Source organism: Ornithodoros turicata, chromosome 4 (genome assembly GCF_037126465.1).
Source record: "Ornithodoros turicata isolate Travis chromosome 4, ASM3712646v1, whole genome shotgun sequence".
Lineage (NCBI taxonomy): Eukaryota > Metazoa > Arthropoda > Arachnida > Ixodida > Argasidae > Ornithodoros > Ornithodoros turicata.
In genome coordinates this window covers 40,686,469-40,707,871 of record NC_088204.1, presented here as the reverse complement: position 1 = coordinate 40,707,871, position 21,403 = coordinate 40,686,469, and the positions used below count along the sequence as shown (strand labels likewise).

The following is a 21,403-nucleotide window of genomic DNA, read 5'->3' as shown; positions in this document are numbered from 1 at the left end:
GCGTGCTTCCGCAAAAAACACGCGCGGATATCACGGTCAAAGAAATAAAAAATGTAATCACAAATCACAACGACCAGCAGTCTTCACTTCATGAAACCGTACCCTCGTGAATTACAGGCACGGATATCACGGTCAAAGGGGAAAAGTCAAAAACAAGTCACAGTAGTCCGTAAATTAGTAAATTACGCGCACGGTCAAAACGATCCAGAGAAACGACCTCTCCGATGGCGACACCAAGCAGGCGCACGCGATCTTGACAGGTAAATCAACCACGATCCTTCGTTCAACACCACGCTCGCCTACAGCGCCACCGCGACTTCTCTTGGCATTGCATATCATCCCCCAGCGCCACCACACTTCCGGAAGTCAAGTGTCCAAAGCCCCGCGCGAGACTTCGCCCACTACATCGTTTTCCTCCTCTAGCCGCCGCCGGAACGCCCGCTCCCCATGGCGCGCTCTCATTGGCTCATTTTGGAGCGACCACGCCCCCCTCCCGTGACTCCGCCCCCTCTCCCGGCCTCCTGAGTCACACACGACTGAGATTGGCTCCGATAAGCACGATAACTTTATTAACGGTGTACTAAACTGCTGAATAGCTAAAACAAACTGCGTTTACACGACACAATCGTGACACACGTGACAATCGTGACACACGATGCAAATTCAGATTGTGTATGTAAACAGACGATGCGCATCGACGGAAGAAGAGAGGATTATGGGAAGCAAAGTTCGGCTGCGGGCTAGTTGCGTCGTCTGCTACTCCTAGACTGAATGATAAGATGGTGATATTAGGGAGTTCTTAGCCACGCTTCATTTGGGTTATGTAGGTTAGACTACACTCAGAGAGAGGCAGCAGGGCTTGCAGCCAGTTGAGTTGAGTTCATTCTGATGTACGCTTGGAAACGGAGCGTAGATGCTACGTTTTCGACGTTTTCAAGTTCGGTACGAAGGTAGCGGGACACAGGATACGGCAGTATTTGTGGAAAGTACTCTTCTAACTTTCCGATATGACACGGCGTGGCGCCGTCTTCGGTCTGGACTCCATGCACATCCATGTAAATGGTGGCGTATCATCTTCTCCCCGGCTTCGACTCGATTCGATACGCTTGCGTCGTATTCATCTAAACGCGGCTACAGTTGCGAAAGCCATCATTTCCAGACGCGCAAATTGTCGGCGGCTTTCACTTCCCTTTCAAGAAGCCAGGTGACGACACGGGCTGTCCCCTATCGATTCCTTTTCAATGATTCTGCTGATTGCAACAGCAAGGTCAGAACGCCACAGTTATATGAAGAAACAATGAAAGGGAAACGGGAATAGGCGAGTCACCATGCGCAGACGTTTTCCGGCCGAAAACGATGGTTTTCGGGATTTTTTAACGGCTATTATCATACTAGTATGGAATCTATTTTGTAGTGGAGCTGGGGTAAATGTGACATGCGCTTTCTCACAAAACAATGTGTCGCTGGTTCGGCAAATTTCATAGTTCAATACGAGACACTAAATGTATTTTTATTTGATTAAATTAATCTTTGATAAACTCATTGTAGTAGGTGCCAAAAGTTCCCTACAGTTTCTGCAGTGTGCTTTTTCTATTACTTTTCTTTATTTTTTGCATGGTTATTGAAACACACTGTAGACCGACAGCTCAGCTGTTGTAAGAAGGGGCTCACCATCCACCACAACAAGCTTACGGCGTTCTTCTGAGAACGGGCTTTCATATGGTTTTTTCTAATAGGCCTTGATGTCTTTGCCTAAGTGATGCAGTTAAGTAAAATTTTAATGCTGCGGCCCTGCATTCAAGCTAGTACCCAGGTATAAATACCGGCGCTCCTTTACTACTACTACTGACTAACGTCTCATATTCAGAACGCATTATATGACCATGTAGACGCCTCAGTGCTTCAGACTCTCGGCCCTTCACACGAACCTGTTTCGCATCTCCAGTAGGGAGAGCAATTGGAGAGGGAAGTCACAACACCTGCGGGTACTCATGCACTTTTTGTGTGAGACCAGCCTCGGTGGCTCAGTTGGTAGCGTGCTCTACTACTGATCCTAAGTGTAGTGTTAGCCGCACACGTGGCATTCTCTCATCTGATACCGATAAGACTGGCAGAAATAAACGTTTTTCTTTTGCCTTAAGCCTGACAGTCATCAGACAATTACTTCAGATTGTGGCCTCTTCCATGAATAACAAGACATGGTGTCAGGAGTTTGCGCCTTAGTTTGGATTACGCCCATACTCCTTGAGGGATTCCCTAAAGCAGAAGAAAACGCCCGCGAAAGCCCTCAACAGAAACGAGCCCTCACTGCATGACAGCGTTTGTGAGTCGTGGCGAACTTGAAGCAAATTACGCCGTTCAACTTTGATAACGTACGATGAGTTCGATGACTGTATGCACTCTTCAGGGACTAGTTGAGAGGAGGAGGACACGCAAGTTAGAACTCTACTCTATTCAACCGGCGGGAAAGCTCGAAATCTTTCGGTCGTTCACTTTAACCGAAGAAGCGGCCAAGAAATACGAAGTTTAAAAGTGAACTTCCAGGCACACTTCGTTCATACGAATAACGGTGTGCATGAAACAGCGAGATTTAGCCTTTGCAAACAGCAACCCAATGAAACTGTTGACTACTACATGACGAATCTACTCTCGTTTGCAGAACGGTGCGAATTCGTAGTTTCTAAGCAACGAATGATTCGGGATAGGTTCGCCTTAGATGCGAATTCAACTCAATTTGATATGATCACTCGATTCAAATGTGATAACACCTACCTTATGATGGCAAATGCCGGAAATGCAAAGAATGCGAAGACGATGAACATAAGTCCTGGGTAAATTGCCGCACTTGTTTCGTACATGCTGGAGCCGACGACTCGAGTTACCGCTTCCATCATAGATTCACATGACGTCACAAGCACCAAAAATTTTCCTGGACGAAAAAGGCCGTGGAACAAGTTATGGCCAAACCATCATTGAACATTGATGCGACGATGGTGCGGATGAAGATGTAATTTGTTCAGATGCTGTTCGTGTGTGTCGCTGTGTGTTGTCTTTGCCTACCGATCAAAATCACCGTTTGAGAAGAAAGAGGTGTCCGAACCGCGCCTCTCCGTCGGTCGAATTACTGCTCGAGCTTCTGCATCTAGCCGATAGATGGCGCTGAGCGAAAGGGGGCCAACGCGCAGCGGGATTTAATTGCGATTAGACAGGCAACTCTATTGCACCTCATTTTTCGCAAATCATATGCAACAGCCACGAAACGTGCCGAACCGCTACGTACATATTCACGGTCACCATAGGACTTCGATCCTTATTGTGAAGGGGCTCATTATTTCATTCCCGACATCACCACCAACAATGGGTAAAGTATCGTCTCGGGCGATGAAACTCCACATTCATGATCACAAATAAAGTTGTTGTTGTTGTTTGACGGTCACAACGAGGAGTAGCCCCAAGACGGGTGCTGCGCCTAGTGGGCTCTCTCCGAACCATGCGAAAGACTCGACACCGTCGGCGTGCGGAGTATGCGGTGCGTTCGGACAGCTCTCTGTTCTTACATCGTGATCATCGCCATATCGCAAACAAAGACGTAAAAGTACATAAAGTGTATGAATCAGACAACTTCATAATCCAGCTAAAAGCAACGTTGACGGCACCGTAAACAAAGGAAAGGTGAAATGTGAATAAGCTCATGTCGTTCTCCAGATCGTTACGTAAGAAGCCCATCAACACAAAGTGGTAGTAATTCTAGGAAGGAGAGAAGAATAATAAGGTACTGGTGGTTAAGCTTAGCACAACAATACGCTCATTCCACGTGGGAAATTATCTGCACAAAGCTTTCTGTGCCGATTAAAGAAACAATCAGATGACATTTAGCGTTGCCTCCTTCCTTCATTCATTCACCGGCCCACCACGAGCCATCATGCAGGATACTTTCGGCAAACGATGTCACTGCGCAATTTTAAAACGAAGAGCACACATTACAGGCAACGATGTATTAGGGCTGTGTTATGTATGCTCGTCGAGATCTTTCGGTCACTGTGGCGTTCTCGACATTCGGCACAAGCCGTGCTCGTTCCTTATGCTTTTGTATCCGCAATGGAACGCAAATTGGAGACGTCAAGTTACATTTCGGAGGAATTACAGTAACACCATCGGTTCCGCACAAATCGATTTGGTGTACCTGCTGGCGAAACCTATTAATTTTTATTATCAGCTCGTCATTCGGTGGCCGCGAAGAACAAAACATAACAAAACAAAAGTTTTCGGTTTCGTTTCGCATGAATGCAATGATGCAACGACTGCGGTCCTGGCCTCGAAATGTCTAACTTTTAGTGTTACCCTTTATACACACAAAAAGTTTGGCGTCATTTTTGTATTTTCCTAGCGTTATACGTGCTTCAGTTGAGTTAATACAGCATGCACCAGCTTTCCCCGCACATTCTGACGCACATGTTATGCCTGTCGATGGCTGTTTTGGTTCTACGGCGTTCTGACGGTCCGCTTATCTTCACATTTGCTGGTACAATGAAATTCTTGCTCGAGTAAGATTGTAAGGTAAGTATATCATTATTTCTGAATTCTAAACGCTTTCTCGTTTTCGTGTCTCGCAAAGTAGGATCACTTTTCGCCAACTGCACGGGGCGCGCATTCGGTTGCAAGCGTCCCATGTGAGCACAGTTAAGCCCAAACAAGGCAGGGCACCCTCCGAGGGCCATGTTCGACGTGCGAGTGTTCAGAATTCACCAGGAGTGTAGAGGTGTGGCGTTTCGGACCGTTCCCTCGAGGGTGGTGCCAATACTGCGGCCACTCGCCAGTTTCACACGCTATGATTAGTAAGTACAGAATCATTATGGCCATTAGTGGGAATGTAAATGAGCAATTAGAGCTTGCAATCAGCCACTTTTTGCTTGTACACGATTGTGCGAATGAAGCCAGCTCAGCTGTACAGTACTGAATGTTCGTATCACTTGGATTAAAATTTTCCAGATATCCTGCCACTGGCTCAGGCCCTCAGGTCGCATCGGAGCAGCCACATGGAATGAATCAAATACAGATATTCCAGGTCAGTCGATGGCCCGGCTGTTGGTTTCACAGTAGCCGGAGATCCGTTAGTTCGTAGTGAGTAGATGCAGAAGTAGCATTAATACATAATTCAACAAACGCTATTGTCTATTCATGCTTATTATAGGTGACAACCCGTGTACTGATTCCCCGAGGGACGCCCGCCTGTCCCTAGGCGGTCACTACAGATTTTGGCCGTCTTCTGTCTTGCTTTTCGGACCGTACCATTCAAAAGGTGCTGCCACTCATCTTTACTCTTTAGTGCCTGCCCAGCAGCGTTCACTAAACTCACTAGCTGCTCCCACAGAGCACATTTCTGCTCCCGTGTGAAGAGGGAACCGTGCTCGGAGCAGGGTGTAGCAAGGCAATGGTGGTGTTCCATGTAACTCAGCAGCAGCTCTAACCGAGCGCTGGAGGCGCGCGGACCCAAAGCCTTCCTGCGCTTTTCCGGAAGACATTGCGAATGTTCCGCCATTCTCGTCGTTAGCTGCCTCAGTCTCGCCCCGCGCAGGAAATGCGCATTTTTTCATGTCTTTCATTCTATCAGTGGGCGGGCTGCGAGCGCGAAGTTTTATCAATGTTTTTTTTTCAAGATTTTATCAAAATTGTCATTATTATATTTTATCACGAGAAGGTCAACTTTGTACCCAGACAAAAAGGAAACGAGAAAGAACGCCTTTCTCTTGAAGTTCACAAAGTTCTTCTCTCCGCCTACCGCGAAGGTTCGGCGTTGGCGAGTCAAACACCCCTGTCTTCATTTCCAAGGGTTATTCACGTTATTCAACACAGGGCGGGGTGGTTCGCCCTTATTCGCTAAACATGAAAACAGATATTTCACCGCAGAATGTGATAAGAAGCAACCGTCGTTCAAAATGATATCCTTCCCTTTCGTTTGTTGACGTGTTGTTGATGTGACGTACGCAGGTAGGTACAATCCCTGCAGTTTGGCAACCTTTAGGGATGCTGCCCCTCTTTCGTGCAGTCAGTGCCAGCAAGGCACACGAGGGAAAATGACATCCCATACAGTGCGAGGAGACTTGATCACCCATATTTGGTAAATGTTGCGAGCCTTGTGGTAATGCCGAAAACGAAATCAAGAAGCCGGCGCTTAAAAAATTCAAATTAAGAAATTTTCCAAGCTTTCCATGCTCGAAGCCCATATCTCGCATATCGCGAGTATGTTGGCGCGACAAGTTCTTCTGAGAAGTGTCGTGGAGCGGTGGCAATGGCTAGAAGCCTTGCGGCCGTAGTAGGGTGGTTAAGATTTGTATTTCGTGCAGCAAAGAGATTAGCGAAACAGTCACGACTCCCATTTACGGTATTATTCTTACGGATGGAAATGATTTATTCACTTTGTTTTTGCACTTTCAGTACTGGAGATGAAGAAAAAAAGACAATTGACAGTGCCTATAATGCCGTTTTTAGTGCCTAAATCGGGATTTTTCGAGCCTTATATACGCGCCTAAAACAAGGTTTTTTCGTGCCTAAAAATTAGGACTCTAGTTATGACAGTTATCCATCCTTGTCGAGCGAACGGTTGAAAAACCCTCTTTACTCACCAGTTTCGTCCGCAGGTGCCAATTTAGCGAAAGATGCTTTTACTCCAGCAGGTCCAACACCCTGTGGTATGGCAGGCAGGTAATCTGCGTACAGATAGATAAATGTGATGACGTCCGTTTAGAGTTCGTTGACGGCATCACTGCAAGCAACGCACATAACGTTTGTTCACACCATTCAGGTTTATCAGGCAAAATCCACTTACATTTCGTGTCAACACAGGCAAACAATATAAAAAAAAATGCGGGATATAAGCTTATATGCGTTAGTATGCGTTCCGGGCCGACTTCAGGGGGAACTGTGCCGACATTCGCCATATATAGTCTGCCGGAAAACCTAGGGAAAACCCCAGACAGCACAGCCGGTGCGGTAATTGGAACCCGCGTCACCTCCCAGACTCGGCGTGCATCCTAACTTACAAACTAGTAGGGCGCAAAAATTGCAATAAGTGCGAAAAAACAAACACGTAAACAAACTGCAACGTTGATCCCTGGAGAGCCTGCATAATCTGTACAGAGTGACTGCCGTTATGATAATTCGACATTGGCAGAAGAGTTAAATTCGGGCTATTTTACTCGGTGTGTAGACTAGGTTACAAGACAAGAGTATGGACAGTTAACATTTGCCGAGGCAGCACACATCGCATTCCAGCCCTTCGATAGAAAAACAACGACTTACTAATGAAAAACAGTGCTGGAAAAGTAGACACACCGATGATGATATTCCGGAGCGCAGCTGAAGTTACTCCGATCCATATGAGTTGGATCGCGGAACAGCAGACCAACTTAAAGCAGATTACCACCAGGATGCCTCCTACAGCTGTGACCATGTTGGAGAATCCCGATATCCAAATATACGTAGAAAACGACCAGCCGAACCGGATTTTCGTATACCGCTGCAATATATCCTCCGGACCTGAACAGAAGCACAAACACGAAGACGTACATAATAGGCTTTTCCGTAGGATTGAAACATATCCAAGCACATCACGTTGTTCCGTACTCTGTTGGAAACTGCACACATGTAAGAAGAGAGTTTCACCACATAACACGCTCAGGGCAAAAGAACTGCACTCAATGGTTGTAAATTTTTTTTTATTTCAAGAGAGAGAGTGGAAGAACGTCTCCTTTGTGACCCTTAACATAAATGCAAAGTCTCACAAAACTCATTCAAGAAATCAGCAGAGACAACTATGTGCATGCGGTGTATCAAGCTTTTCTGAGATGGCTCAGCTTTAGACAAATATTATGTGGGCTCCGAAGAATTGGCGGTTCTGGTTAGTGAACCGTACCGTGAGCTCCGTTTCATAACAATCGGGGTAGCTGGTAAAATACATCTTACATAAGGGTCGCCAAAAAGAAGGATGAAGACAAAGGACAAATAATATGCTCAACAGATGAGGTGCTGTACTGTCATCTGTTTTCGTGCTTGCTTTTTGGTGCCTCGTATTCATGAAGAAAATGGCGATGTGTTCCAATGACATGTACATTTCACCTCCGATACAAAGCTGCAGTATTTCCAGCGTCATTTACGAAAGTCTAGAAGGCACTGCATGTTTTCTACTCGGAATCATGGAAATGCATCACATACAGAGGGTGCTTCATTTGCTAAGGAACAATCGATATTTCTTACCCGTATTCATGATGGTAATCAGGGCAAGCAACCAGAACAACCTCTTGAGTGTTGCTGCGACATTTTCTCTGCTTCCGCTGAAGATGTCACAGGCAGCAATAACGTTCGCCTTGGAGAACAAGTGCGGAAGCCTCCTAAGGATTCCCCTGTCAAACGCTGTTGAGTCCGTCACGTACGTCTTATGGCCAACGAAAATCAAGAGCGCGGCTTGACACAGTCCAGCGGTTGCGAGCGTCACTACGGAACCTATTGAGTGGCTTAGAAGCCAGCCTAGGACGATGCCGCCGAACTTGCCCAGCATACCAAACATGTCCAGGGCAAAGAATCGCATTGTGCGAAGCAACTGGAGGTCCACCGCTTTCGTGATCGAGTGATAGCAACATGCACGCATCAGCACAGCGCCGCCACTGAAACCTTGTGGAAGGACGGACAGGACGTTGAACCACATGGACGAGTCCGAACTCATGAAGGCAACTAGGAGACTGCATAGCGTGGTCATAAATGCACCCACTACCGTGATGACGAGTGGTCCCTGCGTTTGTAACTTTATTTTAATTTTATTTCACTCTGCTTTGTGGATGAAAGGCCTTGCCAGGCTGCAACCTCTTCTGCCGCGGAAAAAACAAAAACAAAAATAGTTCGAACTATGGCACTATTGCTAAAAAGAAAGAACGAGTCGTGAAGCGAATTCGGAATTATGGAAATGTGAAAGTGACGATGTGCTACAATTCGAGAGTGTGTGCATGCAGCATCACTTATGCAGGGTGTTTCACCTGAACTGATAAGAAATTCAAACTGTTGACGTACTCGGTGGAGGATTCTGAGACTTTCGGCAATTACCTCCTGAGAACTTTTGCCGCCATTTAGGAAGGCTTTGGACAAGTTTTAATTTAGGGAAATTTATTTTTTCAGTTGAACTTTGAAATTGCCAAACGAACCTATCTCTCTTTTTTGCAGAAATATGAAGTCCTCCACCGTTAACCGCAGACCCAACAAAAACTATGCACAATGTCGCAAGAGAAATAGTCTAAAAAATTAGTAAAAATTCTGCTTTAGCCCATCCCGCTTGCGGGGACAGCAGGAAGTGTTCCCGCCTCTTGGTTTACCATTCTTTCCCCCGCTTTGACCTTGATGCTGGTGACAACCGTCTTATCACAAAGAAGGTAAAACAAAAAAAGGCGGGGACACTTCCTCCCCTAGACGCACATGTCGCGCACGCTTCTTCAGGCCGGGCTAAAGAGTAATTTTTACTAATTTTTCTTCGACTATTTCTCTTACGATACCGTGCATAGTTTTTCTTGGGCCTGCGATTATCCGTGGAGACTTCATATCTCTGTAAAAAATGTGAGCTTCGCTTGGTAATTTTCAAAGCAGAATTGAAAAAAAAAAAATCTCGCATTTAAAAATTGTCCAAAGCCTTCCCCAATGGTCGCAAAAGTTTCCAGAAGGTAATTTTCGAAAGTCCCACAATCCTCCGGCGAGCACGTCGTCAGTTGGAATTTTTTATCAATTTAGGTGAATACCCTGTATAGCAATTGGGGTGGGAAGGAGCAATGAAGCCTAATAGAGAAAAATATGTGACGGACGTCCCGTAAGTTCTCCGTCTCACGCAGAAAGAGGTTGCCCAGGCAGCACACAATATTGGACCAATATTGGCTGGGCATTGGTGACACCGGTACAATATCCCAAGCAAACAGTGGCCAATGGCCAGAGGTTGGCCGGGGCGTGGCAGGACTTTGGCCGACAGGTTCTTCGGCCAACAAAGTAAAATTTGGGGTTGGCCAAAGATTGGTGCACCAAATTTTGGGAAATGATTCGATGCCATGTATGGTACAAACAGGTTGGCCATATTTCTGCCTATGTTTAAGTAATTCAAGTTGATGTTCTCGGACAAAGTGCACCTTGAAGTTTTCAAAGGTGCATAACGCATCGTGAGAAATGCATTTGCTGTGGTTGGCAAACAACGTCGACATTCAGTGGAAAATATAACATTAAAATTAAATTAAATTGAAATAGTAAATAAAAGTAAATGAAAGTTGAGAAATACAGGGCAATGTCCCACACTCACCAATGGCCATTGCTTGGCAAGCGTATGGCAAATGTGTAGCAGCAGGTTGCTTGGCCAACAAAACAGCTTTTTCGATTTATCAACCTTTTGCCAGCCAATGATTGTAAAAGCTTGGCAACCATGTATGGTAGGCATACAGTGGCCAAACTCGTACCAATTCCTAAAATATATCTGATGAAGAAAAAACACCTGGTGAGCAGTTGCTAAGATTCACTTGGGCGTCCACTTCAGTGGGCGCAAAATCCGTCGTTTCGGTCTCTCACCAGTGATATCCGTTTCAATCCGAATCAATCGAGTTTCTCCAAAATGGTGGCACCCAATAAATAACGGTGAGGTATAAGTACTGGATGGATGTAATAATAGACAACTGTATTTCCACCTGTGATTGGCTAGATACCTCAAAAAGTGGGTGGAGCCTCAGGTATTCAGGGTACTCCCTTTGGCATACGCAGCACTGCTATACACTTGATAAACGTGCCCCCACAGTTTGTTTCAGTATACGTTCCATCCAGTTCGCGAACTGTGGCCATGTGGGATGCTGAGGCACATATACCCCTCACCCTCGCTGCCTATATGTGAGGCAGCTTTACACTCATGCTGGCCACACAGCTAAAGACGGGTGCCAGTGCCAGTGGCGCGTAAGTGCTTGTAGTCAACCACTCACCTGGCTTCCCACGTCAAGGAAAGTAAATAGCGTAATAAGAACAAAAAGCAATAAGAAAGCAGTGTTTTGGGCAGTTGTTGGCCAACCAAATACATGCCAAGAGTTTGGCCCTTTTGGCAAAAGGAACCAAACTCTCTGGCCTTGCTTAGGCCATTTATTAGGCCTAACTTTGGCTAGTCAAACTCAAGCCAATATGGTTGCCAACAAGCCACGTTGGTGCGTAAATGCAAATGTGACAGAATCTCTCTGAGGCAGATGCAATATAATCCTAAGGGCTCTTTTTTGCAACAAGTAGACAGGGGTCAGGGTTCTACCATAAGCTAATCCATACACCTCAACAGCATACGTGAGGTGGGAATGAACTAGCGCATAATAAACGGACAGTAATGTGTTTAGTGGCAATAAGTTCCTAATTTTAGTGAGCGCAAAAATTCCCAGTGACATCTTTTTCCTTACAGCAAGCACATGTAGATCCCACTTTAAGTGCTTGTCAAATACTAGACCAAGGAACTTGGTAGAAGTTGCCTCACGTAAAGTTACGCCACAGAATACCAATTCCTCGTTTGGGATGACAAATCTTCGTTGTGCAGAGTGAAACACAATATAGGATGACTTATTTATAGTTGGAATAAGCTTGTTGGATGCTAACCAGTTTCCAAGAATTCCAATGTATGAATTTGCCCTTATGTATAAATCAACCTCATTTGTTGCAGAAACAAATATGTTTATATCATCTGCATCAAGAATGCTTTTCCCAGACAAAGAATTGGCAAATCGTTTATAAATGCTAAAAAAAAGGTCCCAACGCAGAGCCCTGTGGTACTCCGACTATGTTCTGTTTTATACTAGAGCATGAGCCATCAATAGAAACATACTGCTGCCTATCAGTTAAATAGCTCCTAATTAACTTTAACGGTAGTCCTCTAACCCCGTATCTTCCGAGTTTACTCAATAAAATCTCATGATCAACAATGTCAAATGCCTTTGACAGGTCAACAAAGATGCCCATAGTTAAGATATTGCGTTCAATATCATTTCTTATTTGCTCAGGTATATCAGCAAGGGCAAGTGCAGTAGACTTTCCCTTCGTATAACGATACTGAGCCACAGGCGAAAGTAGCCTAGATGAGTTAAAGAAATGTTCCAGTCTCTTTAATAGAAGCTTTTCAATAACCTTGCTAAAAACCGACAAAATTGCTATAGGTCGATAATTTTGTACTTCAAGCCTGTCCCCTTTCTTAAAAACAGGAACAATTTTTGCCATCTTCAGTTCCGCAGGAAACACACCATCTTCAAATATCGCATTGATAACACAATTAAGCGGGTGTGATAGACCGTTACTACATTTTTTTAGTAAGGACGTAGATATACCATCACATCCGCAACTATTCGAATTTTTTCAACCACGAATGATACCATCAATCTCCTCTGGACATGTAGGCGCTAGAAAAAAAGTACTGGAATTAAAAGGGGGCATTGCTACAGGTTCATCTACAGTAGCAAAACGACTGACACTTCCAGCAACCTCTATAAAGTAGTTGTTAAAGTTTTCGGCAATCCTGGACTTATCAGTTAAAATGTTACCCTGGGAGTCCCTCATGGCATCAATCCGATTTCTTTTACCCTTTTTGTTCAGAGCAATGTCCACAACTTTCCACAGCTTTTGTGTATTGCCATTAGAAGCCAAAACTTGCTCCTCGTAATGATTAGCTTTGGCTTTGCGTAACAGGTCCTTCAAAATATTCTTATATTTGTTGTAGCGAGCTTTTAAAGCATCATTTCCTGGACTATGACGACACTTTTTGTAAAGATTCACTTTATGCAATATACTCCTCAAAAGTCCTCTTGTAACCCAGGGTTGCCTTGCTGTATTCCTTCTGGTAACAGCCTTAACTTGTCTAGAGCGCTCCAGGATCAGGTATAACATATTTGAAAATAACGTGTACTTCTGTAGCGCACCTTCTACTCTATCTAAACAAGACCAGTCTATCTCGGACAGAGCCTGCACAAATGTAGCATATTCAATTCGCGACACTGTGGTGCTAGAAGGGCTGCTTTCCCTCAAATGTTTTTCAGCAATATATATAATATCATGGTCACTCATATCACGGGGTATGGTACCACATAGAACTGACGAATCACAAAGATTTGTAATAACATGATCAAGAAGAGACTCATGGCCCTCCGCAGTACGAGTAGGTTTCTAGATTAACTGCTTGCAGCCATTTCCATAAATTGATTCGATATAGGAAACAGTTACTCTCTCATTCTGAAGCAAATCAATATTTATATCACCTAACATAACAATATTTATCCCTTCATTCATAAACCCTTGAAGTTTTGCATTAAATTCATCAATGAAGTCGTATACTGTGCTTTGAGAGGAGCGATAAATTACCCCAATTGAATTGAATGGAAATTTTATTTCCCATGAACTATTATGTACATGGAAGGCGGCAGGGCAAAAAGTTGCTTAAGCAACTTGGCAAGGCCCCGACGCCCTAGTTTCAGCACCAGCAGCATGTGTTTATACAGACATTGTTCAACAAACTACCAACACTTGAAATAATTAAAAACCCACAAACGTCCTTGTACAACACTAAACCACAATAGAATGGCGCTACTTGCAGGTACTTAAAAACCTTTAGTGGCTGACACAAAATGTGAAGAAGAGAATTAACCATATCAGTGCACTAATGATTGACGAAGAAGGTTCGAAAATAGCTTTTGTTTAGTGTGTTTGTTGTTGCGTTCTGATCATGTGCAATATTTAAGTATGTGTTGAGAACAGATGGCAGATTGAAACGCAGTGTTTGCTTGCCGTAGTTTGTACGGCAAAAGGAGACTTTCCGTTGATTAGCATCACGGAGGCAGATGAGGCCACTAGAACAGTTTTGTTGGATCTCTGATAGTGTTTCGAGGAACTTCTTGTATGTGTCATTTCTAAATTTGTATGCACAAAGTAACATGTAAGGGAAAACGTTGTGCGCTTTGGTTATACCAAGTTCCTCAAAAACACCTTCAGTTGTGTGTAAGTCTGTAACTCAAACATCGCCATGCCAGTACTGGACAGCTGTTTCGGTCTTCTTGGACCTCATCAGCAGTACGCAGGCAGGCAACGTTTGAGTTTGAGGCACTCAAACGTTGCCTGCCTGCGTACTGCTGATGAGGTCCAAGAAGGCCGAAACAGCTGTCCAGTACTGGCATGGCGATGTTTGAGTTACAGACATATGCTATACGTGCAGCCAAAGAGCTTCGGCTATTTTTTTCCTATCCGTTGTGTGTAAGTACGGTATGGTACGGTACATGGCGAACTGTTTTCTTTTGCAAAAGTAAAATCTTTCCTAGGTTACTTTTAGTTGTGGTTCCCCAGACTAGCACGCAATATGTAAGATGTGAGTGAAATAAGGCGTAGTATGTTTGCTTTTTAATGTGAGTCGGCAGGAACGAGTGAGTTCTTGCGACAATACCAACGATTTTTGATAACTGTGACGTGAGATGATCGACATGTGCGTTCCATGTCATTTTCTGAAAAATGAACTCCCAGCGTTTTGAACGATGGGACAATGGCAAAACCGTGCCACATAGCGTCAGCTGTATGGTAGTATTCACGTTTTTATTTTTGGGATGAAACAGAACTGCCTTAGTCTTGGAGCAATTTATAGTTAACTTGTTTGCGGATGTCCAGTTAGCAAGGTTATTTAAAACTGAGTTAGCTACAGAGATCAGTTCATCTGCGTCCGTGGAGCTGAAGAGCAGTGTTGTGTCATCAGCATAAGTAACATGTTGGTTCTATGCCAATAGTCGTTATATCGTTGATGTAAACGTTAAATAGTAGAGGACCTAGAATACTACCTTGTGGTACACCGGAAATTAATTGCAGTGGGAGAGACAAGTGGCCATCAATGATTACTGACTGTGTCTGGTTCAAAAGATATGATGTTATAAGAGATTGACAAACGCCCCTGAATCCATAGTGGTCCAATTTGTACAGAAGAATGTCATGGCATAAGGTATCGAAAGCCTTGGAAAAATCTACGTACACTGCAAGTGTGAGTATTCTGTTTTCTAAATTATGCAGAATTGTTTCCTTTTGCACAAGCAGAGCACTTTCCGTCGACTTCCCTTTGCAGAAACCATGTTGTGATTATATTATGCATAGACAGAAAGCTCATTAGTCTAGTTTCTATAATATTTTCTAGGCCCTTCGAGAACACTGGCAATACTGATATTGGTCTATAATTCGTCATTTCATTCATATCTCCCCATTTAAAGATAACAGACACCTTAGTACACTTCATCAGTTCCGGAAATTTTCCCTGTGAGAGTGACATATTGAAAATAAATTCTAGGCATGGGCGAGGAGATCAATCACAAATTTAATTAGCTTTACATTCATACTATTAATGCCTCTACTCTTATTATTTCTTAAACCGGCAAATATATTTATTATCTCGGCTTCACTAGTAGGCGTCAAAAATATAGAATGTACATTTCTGGCGATATTTATTTGTGGCATTTCCAACGGTTGTGTTATGGCACCCACCGATATAAAATGCTCATTAAATTTATCTGCAAGTTCTCGTCCTGATATAGAGTTCCCGCCTATACATAGCTCTTTAATAGAGCTCTGCGGAGAAGGCTTAATGATTTCATTTATTGATCTCCATACTTCCCGTTGTGATTTCGCTAGCGCATTCTCGAATAATTTATTATAATAGCAGGATTTTGCGCTTCTTAGTTCACGAGTAACCATGTTCCGGTATGATTTATATGTTTAATAATAATAAGAGGTTTCCTAGCATTGGAATAAGCTGATTGCAGATTACCATGAGGTACCTCAAGGAACAAGCTCTCACAGAATGGGGTATGAAAAGAAACATCACGTCTAACAGAGTACGACACACCGTCATTAATGTAAATAGAAACACCACCATGAATACCAACGTCTCTGTGCGAAAATTCCGCATTATAGCCATTAACATGAAAATGACTTTCTCGGCCGTCCTGCAACCATGTTTCCGACAGTGCAACAATTGAGACACTATCGCCAAGATTATATGTGTTAACTCATCAAAATGTTTATTAATACTCCGAATATTAAAGGGACTCTGACCAGAAGTTCGACAAATATTTCGTTTGCATCTATTACGAAGGTATAATATGCCTCCAAGCCACACGCGAAATATTTTGGCTGTGCGCGGAGGCAAAGTTTGCCAAACGGGGAGCTGAAAATTGGCTTCGCTTTTCCCCCTCAACGCGCGTAATCGGGGCCGAAATCTAGCCTCTTTGCAGTGGACATCCGCCAATTTCCGTGTGCGTGACGAAATCACGAGGGCCACGTTTCATTGGGCGCCCGGACCGGAAGTTCTGTTGTTAGTGAGTTTGTGAGAGCGCCGGCATCCGTCCGGAAAGCGATCTTCAATATGGACGTCGAAGGAAGAAATGCGGAGACTTCGAGCCCGGAACTTCTTTCTGACTTTTCTGCGATCGAGAGGAAAATTCTGCGTGCTGAACAGCTCGGTAGGCTTTCGAAACGTCGCCGATGCCGCGAATGCGAGACGAAGTTAGAGCTCTACGAACATCAGTCACAGATGAAGCAAACAGCATGAGTCGCCTGTCTTCAGGTAAGCGATGAGCTTTTTAACGCACACTGTGATCGAACATGTAAACGTTCTCAGAAATTTCGTGTTCTGATATCTAATGCGCACTTGCTGTTCATGGTGCCGGTGTGGCTGGTGTGTCATAATGCCGAAGGAGATCGAATGCTTGTGCTGCAAGGAGCTCGAAAACACTGCCGAATGACTGCAGTATGAGTGCATTACAACCCACAAAGATTTCCAACTTCTATTCTTCAATATGACTGTCCTGAAGGTCGCATATTGAACTCCGTGGGCAGCGCGAACCTATGAGCGACTATATTCACAAGTAAGTCACATGTGTCCTTTGCGAACGATGTTAAAATTTGGGCGCCCAAAACTGGTTTGGTCCTGCAATAAAGTCGTTAAAAACTCCAGTACAGGGCGCAGCACATAAAAAGGCTATACAGTACACGACTCTGAACTGGAGAAAACCAATGTAGGCAATTTTGTAATTGTCACTGTGCTGTGTCCTGAGTCACGTTTTTATGTATTGCCCTGTACATAAGGTTTTAGCGTAGGTTTTTTGCGATATTGAGTGTTCTTGATTGTCGATTCAGTGAAAAGTAAAACAATGTTGGGTTCTAAAAGAACACAGCATGTGTAGTAATGTACAAGGTGTGGGCAGGTAAACTGCAGTTGCTCTCAGGTACATTTAGAAATGACATTGCACACACACTGTACTGTAACCGGTTACCTATTTGCCTAAACTATATTTTATGTACATCTGTGTACATGCAGATACACTGCGCATCGCCAGTTTGCAAGGTGAGTATGGCACAAGCTTGGGAAAAACAAGATCATGGTCATCCCAGCCTGTGCAGTGAAGAGGGTCTGGCAAGCCTTTCCCACAGTAAATGCCACAGGCTTCAAGTACCCAAGATCCTAACTGGGGGTACCTCTTCGCACAGCTCGTCTATCACATTTAAAATAATTCAGCATCTGTATTTAGGATGATCTATAGCTCTCAGGATGATGCATGGTCCATGAGTTCAACATCTTGTGTTGAAACACAGCACTAGTGCTTTTTAATGAGTCTTGCGGAACGATAGATGAGCACTCCTTTCGTGACATTGTGTACCATTGCTACTGTGAACAATTTCTTGAGCAAGACTGATGAACGAACGAAAAATAGTCTTGTCTTCCAAATATGTATGTTCCTTGTAACTTCCGTATTTGTTAAGTGACCCATGTTGATGTTCCCCCCTCATGTAATGCCTGCAATGGTCTTTGAGATATATTCATAAATAAATAAATATCAAAAACCGGGAAAAGATGTAACACGTATCCTCTCTTTGTGTGAATGATAGATAAACATTCTCATAAGATTTGTACGTAGTCACACTTTGCCTCATTTTGCATAAAGCCTAGTTCCACCTCTTACATCATCTCCACATCTTCAATCTCCAAAGCAGTACAAGGCTAAAGTAATCAGCTACTACATAAAAAGAAGGAGGGGAGGAAAACAAACGCTGGCACATCTAAAATTCGAAGAAACCCTGGTACTTTCACGGGGCTACTCACGGCTCAGTGCTGGATCAGATCCCGATGGAAAACAGCTTTTCTGAGCCTCAGTGATAGATTCCCTTGATTGCACTGACTGTGAGGCACAACTCATTGGCTTGGTGGCAAGTGGGCTTGCGTCTGATAGTAAGATTTGGAAGAAAGGGAGCAAGGAACATCTCTCTACGGTCTTAAGAAGGATATCAACATTACCTGTCAAGGTACAGCATTTTATGTTGCTTTCAGTAAGTACAACTCATAGCAGTTACCATTTGTGTTGGGAAAGCATGCTGAAGTTAGCTCAGGCAGTGCATCCAGAACTGTGAATCGGGTTCATAGAGAGCACCTGGTGAGAGGGACAGCAACAGTGTCCAGTAAAGACTCTCCAGGAATTTTGTGCAGGTTTGAGGGACACAGCTTTTAATAGTGTTGATGGAAAGCAGGGTGTGTGAAACACTGACTTCTGGTAGATGAATGCTTGTTATTTATAACCAGGTACCCATGTTCTAGTAATCTAGAAAAAGCCTTGGCTCTCTTGGAGGAAATTGCTAATGAATCTGAGTGTCTTTTGTGGAAACAGGTTGTAACTGCCTTTCTATCCACCCTTCTTAGTTGCCCTAGCAAAAGCAAATATGTAATGCTGTACACCATATCTGATGCTAGCACACTAATTGCTTTGAGTGTTCTCAGGCTTCTGAAATGGAGCTACCTCGTACATACGCTGTGCCATGTCGGCAAGAACATAAATCAGATTGCCTTTACTTTTTAAGTTGGCCCTTCAGTGCTTCATGTGACTGCAAGTATGTCACCCCCAAAACAATAGGCAGCAAGAATGATTTCTGCAATGTATTGAGCTTTGAAAACAACAACTTTATTTGAAAATATATTCCAAAAGCCGGGTGACAACCTCATAATGTAGCGTCCTTTACCGCAAACACCGCTCAACACAACGAATAAAAACAGAGCGTAAACGTTTTGTCACCTATCCGGGTGGCATCATCAGTACAACAGAGGCCAAAGATGAGCACATCAGCCTATCTAAGAGGGAATCTTACACATCCGATAGGGGGCCACGGTATGTATTACAGGCTGAAGCATCACACCTGATAAAGCAGGATTCTAAGAACTTTCTAGGGCCCCATCGCTAGTCATGAGCAAAGGTTACTGCACTATCAAAATATATGTCCCTTAGGACAGCAGTGGTACACTGATTCGGTCCTGTTTAGTTAAGCTAAGCATTAGTAGCCCTGGCAACTGGCTCTTTTAGTCTTGTCCCACGTCTTTTGTCTATCTCGCCAATGTAGGTTGCATCACGTTCTATGCACTCAACTTGATATGCACAGTCAAAATGCCTGATGGGCACAGTGCCCTCCAAATAGCGTATGAAATACGTTGGATGAAAGGAATGCGGACCACCGATTTGACTCCTTTGATGTTGTTTTTGATTGTTCTCTGTTGGAGGGATGATGCCACCTGGATAGGCAATGAAATGTTTACTCTCTTTATTCTTAATTGTTGTGTTAAGCCAGTGTTCTGATTAAAGGATTTTACATTATGAACTTTGTTTGAATGATGATTAGTGGCGAGCTTCATACCCTGGGCCACTACTCTAACAATTGCTTGTGGTAGTGTGGCGAAATGGAATAACGAGCCTTGTAGACAATTTACTTGGCAATATATTTATTTATCTGTCATAGGTTGATGAACCCAGTGTTACATAACGGAGGGGCACGTAATCATGCAAGACCGATCACCAAAAGTCCTTGCTTTTGACTAGATTAAAATGTGAAGCGATTGTAACATAACAAATGCTGCATGGTGGCGATATGATAGGTTCTCCTCACGAGTTGTCGCCACGGTTACGGTTAGAAACTGCATATCCAGGTAGCAGGATCAAATTTTAATTAGGCTACTTTGGCGAACACGCGAGCATAGAGCATAGTGTCAAAAGCCCTTACAAAATAAAAAGAATACTACATCTACGTGGACCCAGAAATCAAGACAGTTTGAAATGATGTGAACGAATTCCACTACGTTAGTTTTGCCTGAATACCCTTTTCTAAAGCCATGCTGGAATTTTAAAAAAGGAATCGACATGGTAGTACATGATGTCCTCCATTAGTTTACAGGGAACCCTAAAAAGTGGAGCTGGTTAATAGATAGAAGGAGCATAGTTGTCACCTCTTCTGAAGACAGGAATAAGCTTGAGAATTAATGTCCTCGACTAGTACACATACTAAGAACCTTTGACACAGATTAACGTATCTTCATTCCAGCTATTTCACTTTCAGATGTTCATCTCTGTTGAGTGGTCTGTCATTCTTGTAATACAGATTGGAATTGAAATGCAGGTGCATAAGGGATGCTCTGAAAGAAAAGTGTTTGGTTTTAGTCCTCTTAATGTTTCTGAAAACGAAAACAAACTTCACGGTGACTATGAAATGAGCAATTCCAGGATGACAGCAAAAAATATATCTCGCCATATCATTATATCCACCTGGCACTTCAATTGAATAATGGCAGTTGAAGATGATGATGATTCAATTTAATGACGCATAAGCAACTCGGGCTATAGTGCGCCAAAACCATGATAAAACTGTGACGTGTTAAATATCAAGACGATTATACTAAAATAATATACTTTGTTGGTTGGTCAATTGAGATATAGACAAAAACATGATATGATACAAATAAGCAATTGTAGAAAAGGCAATTGTTGGCTTTGTGTGACTGATGTCGAGTTTGCCACACTACGTGTTGAATAATAATGTATGCTGATACGCTGTAGCATATAAAGTACAATCATACACACGCTCAATATGTGGTGGATATGTGAAACCAATATACACATACTTACATTTCAAACTTTCTTGAAAAAGGCAGTCCAAGTCTGTCGGATTTGCCAGACTCTATACAAGGCCAGTAAGCACAGTGTGGAATAACTGATTCATCTTTCGAAGGCAGAGGTGCAGCTACCACGACGCTTCGTCATCTCAATGCTTCGGAGCGGCATAGCCTAGTAAGAAGCCATCAGAAGGATCTCATAAAGATAACTTGGTTGAAAAAGTGGAGGGTTCTGTGGGATATGTAAGAAAGCATACGCGTTACACAACAGCTACGAGAATGATCGACTGCACCTGCATCGTTGTCAGTACCTAGACTTGGAACTGAAAAATAAATGTGCTAACCTTGTTGATACTACTTTTCCGTCAGGACCACACGAGAGCACATTTGGTTTCTTTAGTTGAAGTTATCATCAGGTCCCCATGCTCCTTT

At 43.6% G+C, this 21,403-nt stretch overlaps 1 protein-coding gene across 4 annotated transcripts in view; it reads right to left on the bottom strand.

The window, feature by feature from the left end:
• The window catches only part of LOC135393039 (probable peptidoglycan muropeptide transporter SLC46), a 75,144-nt gene that overhangs the window by 16,474 nt on the left and 37,267 nt on the right, over nt 1-21,403 (bottom strand). For 2 of the 4 annotated variants that reach the window (XM_064623625.1, XM_064623624.1), the window contains exons 4-7: nt 8,254-8,785; nt 7,300-7,536; nt 6,624-6,707; nt 2,773-2,929 (exon numbers count right to left, since the gene is read on the bottom strand). In XM_064623625.1, coding sequence (XP_064479695.1) covers nt 2,773-2,929; nt 6,624-6,707; nt 7,300-7,536; nt 8,254-8,785 — 1,010 coding nt within the window. The remainder of the gene's footprint in view (nt 1-2,772; nt 2,930-6,623; nt 6,708-7,299; nt 7,537-8,253; nt 8,786-21,403) is intronic. The other 2 variants (XM_064623627.1, XM_064623628.1) reach the window with 2 other exon arrangements.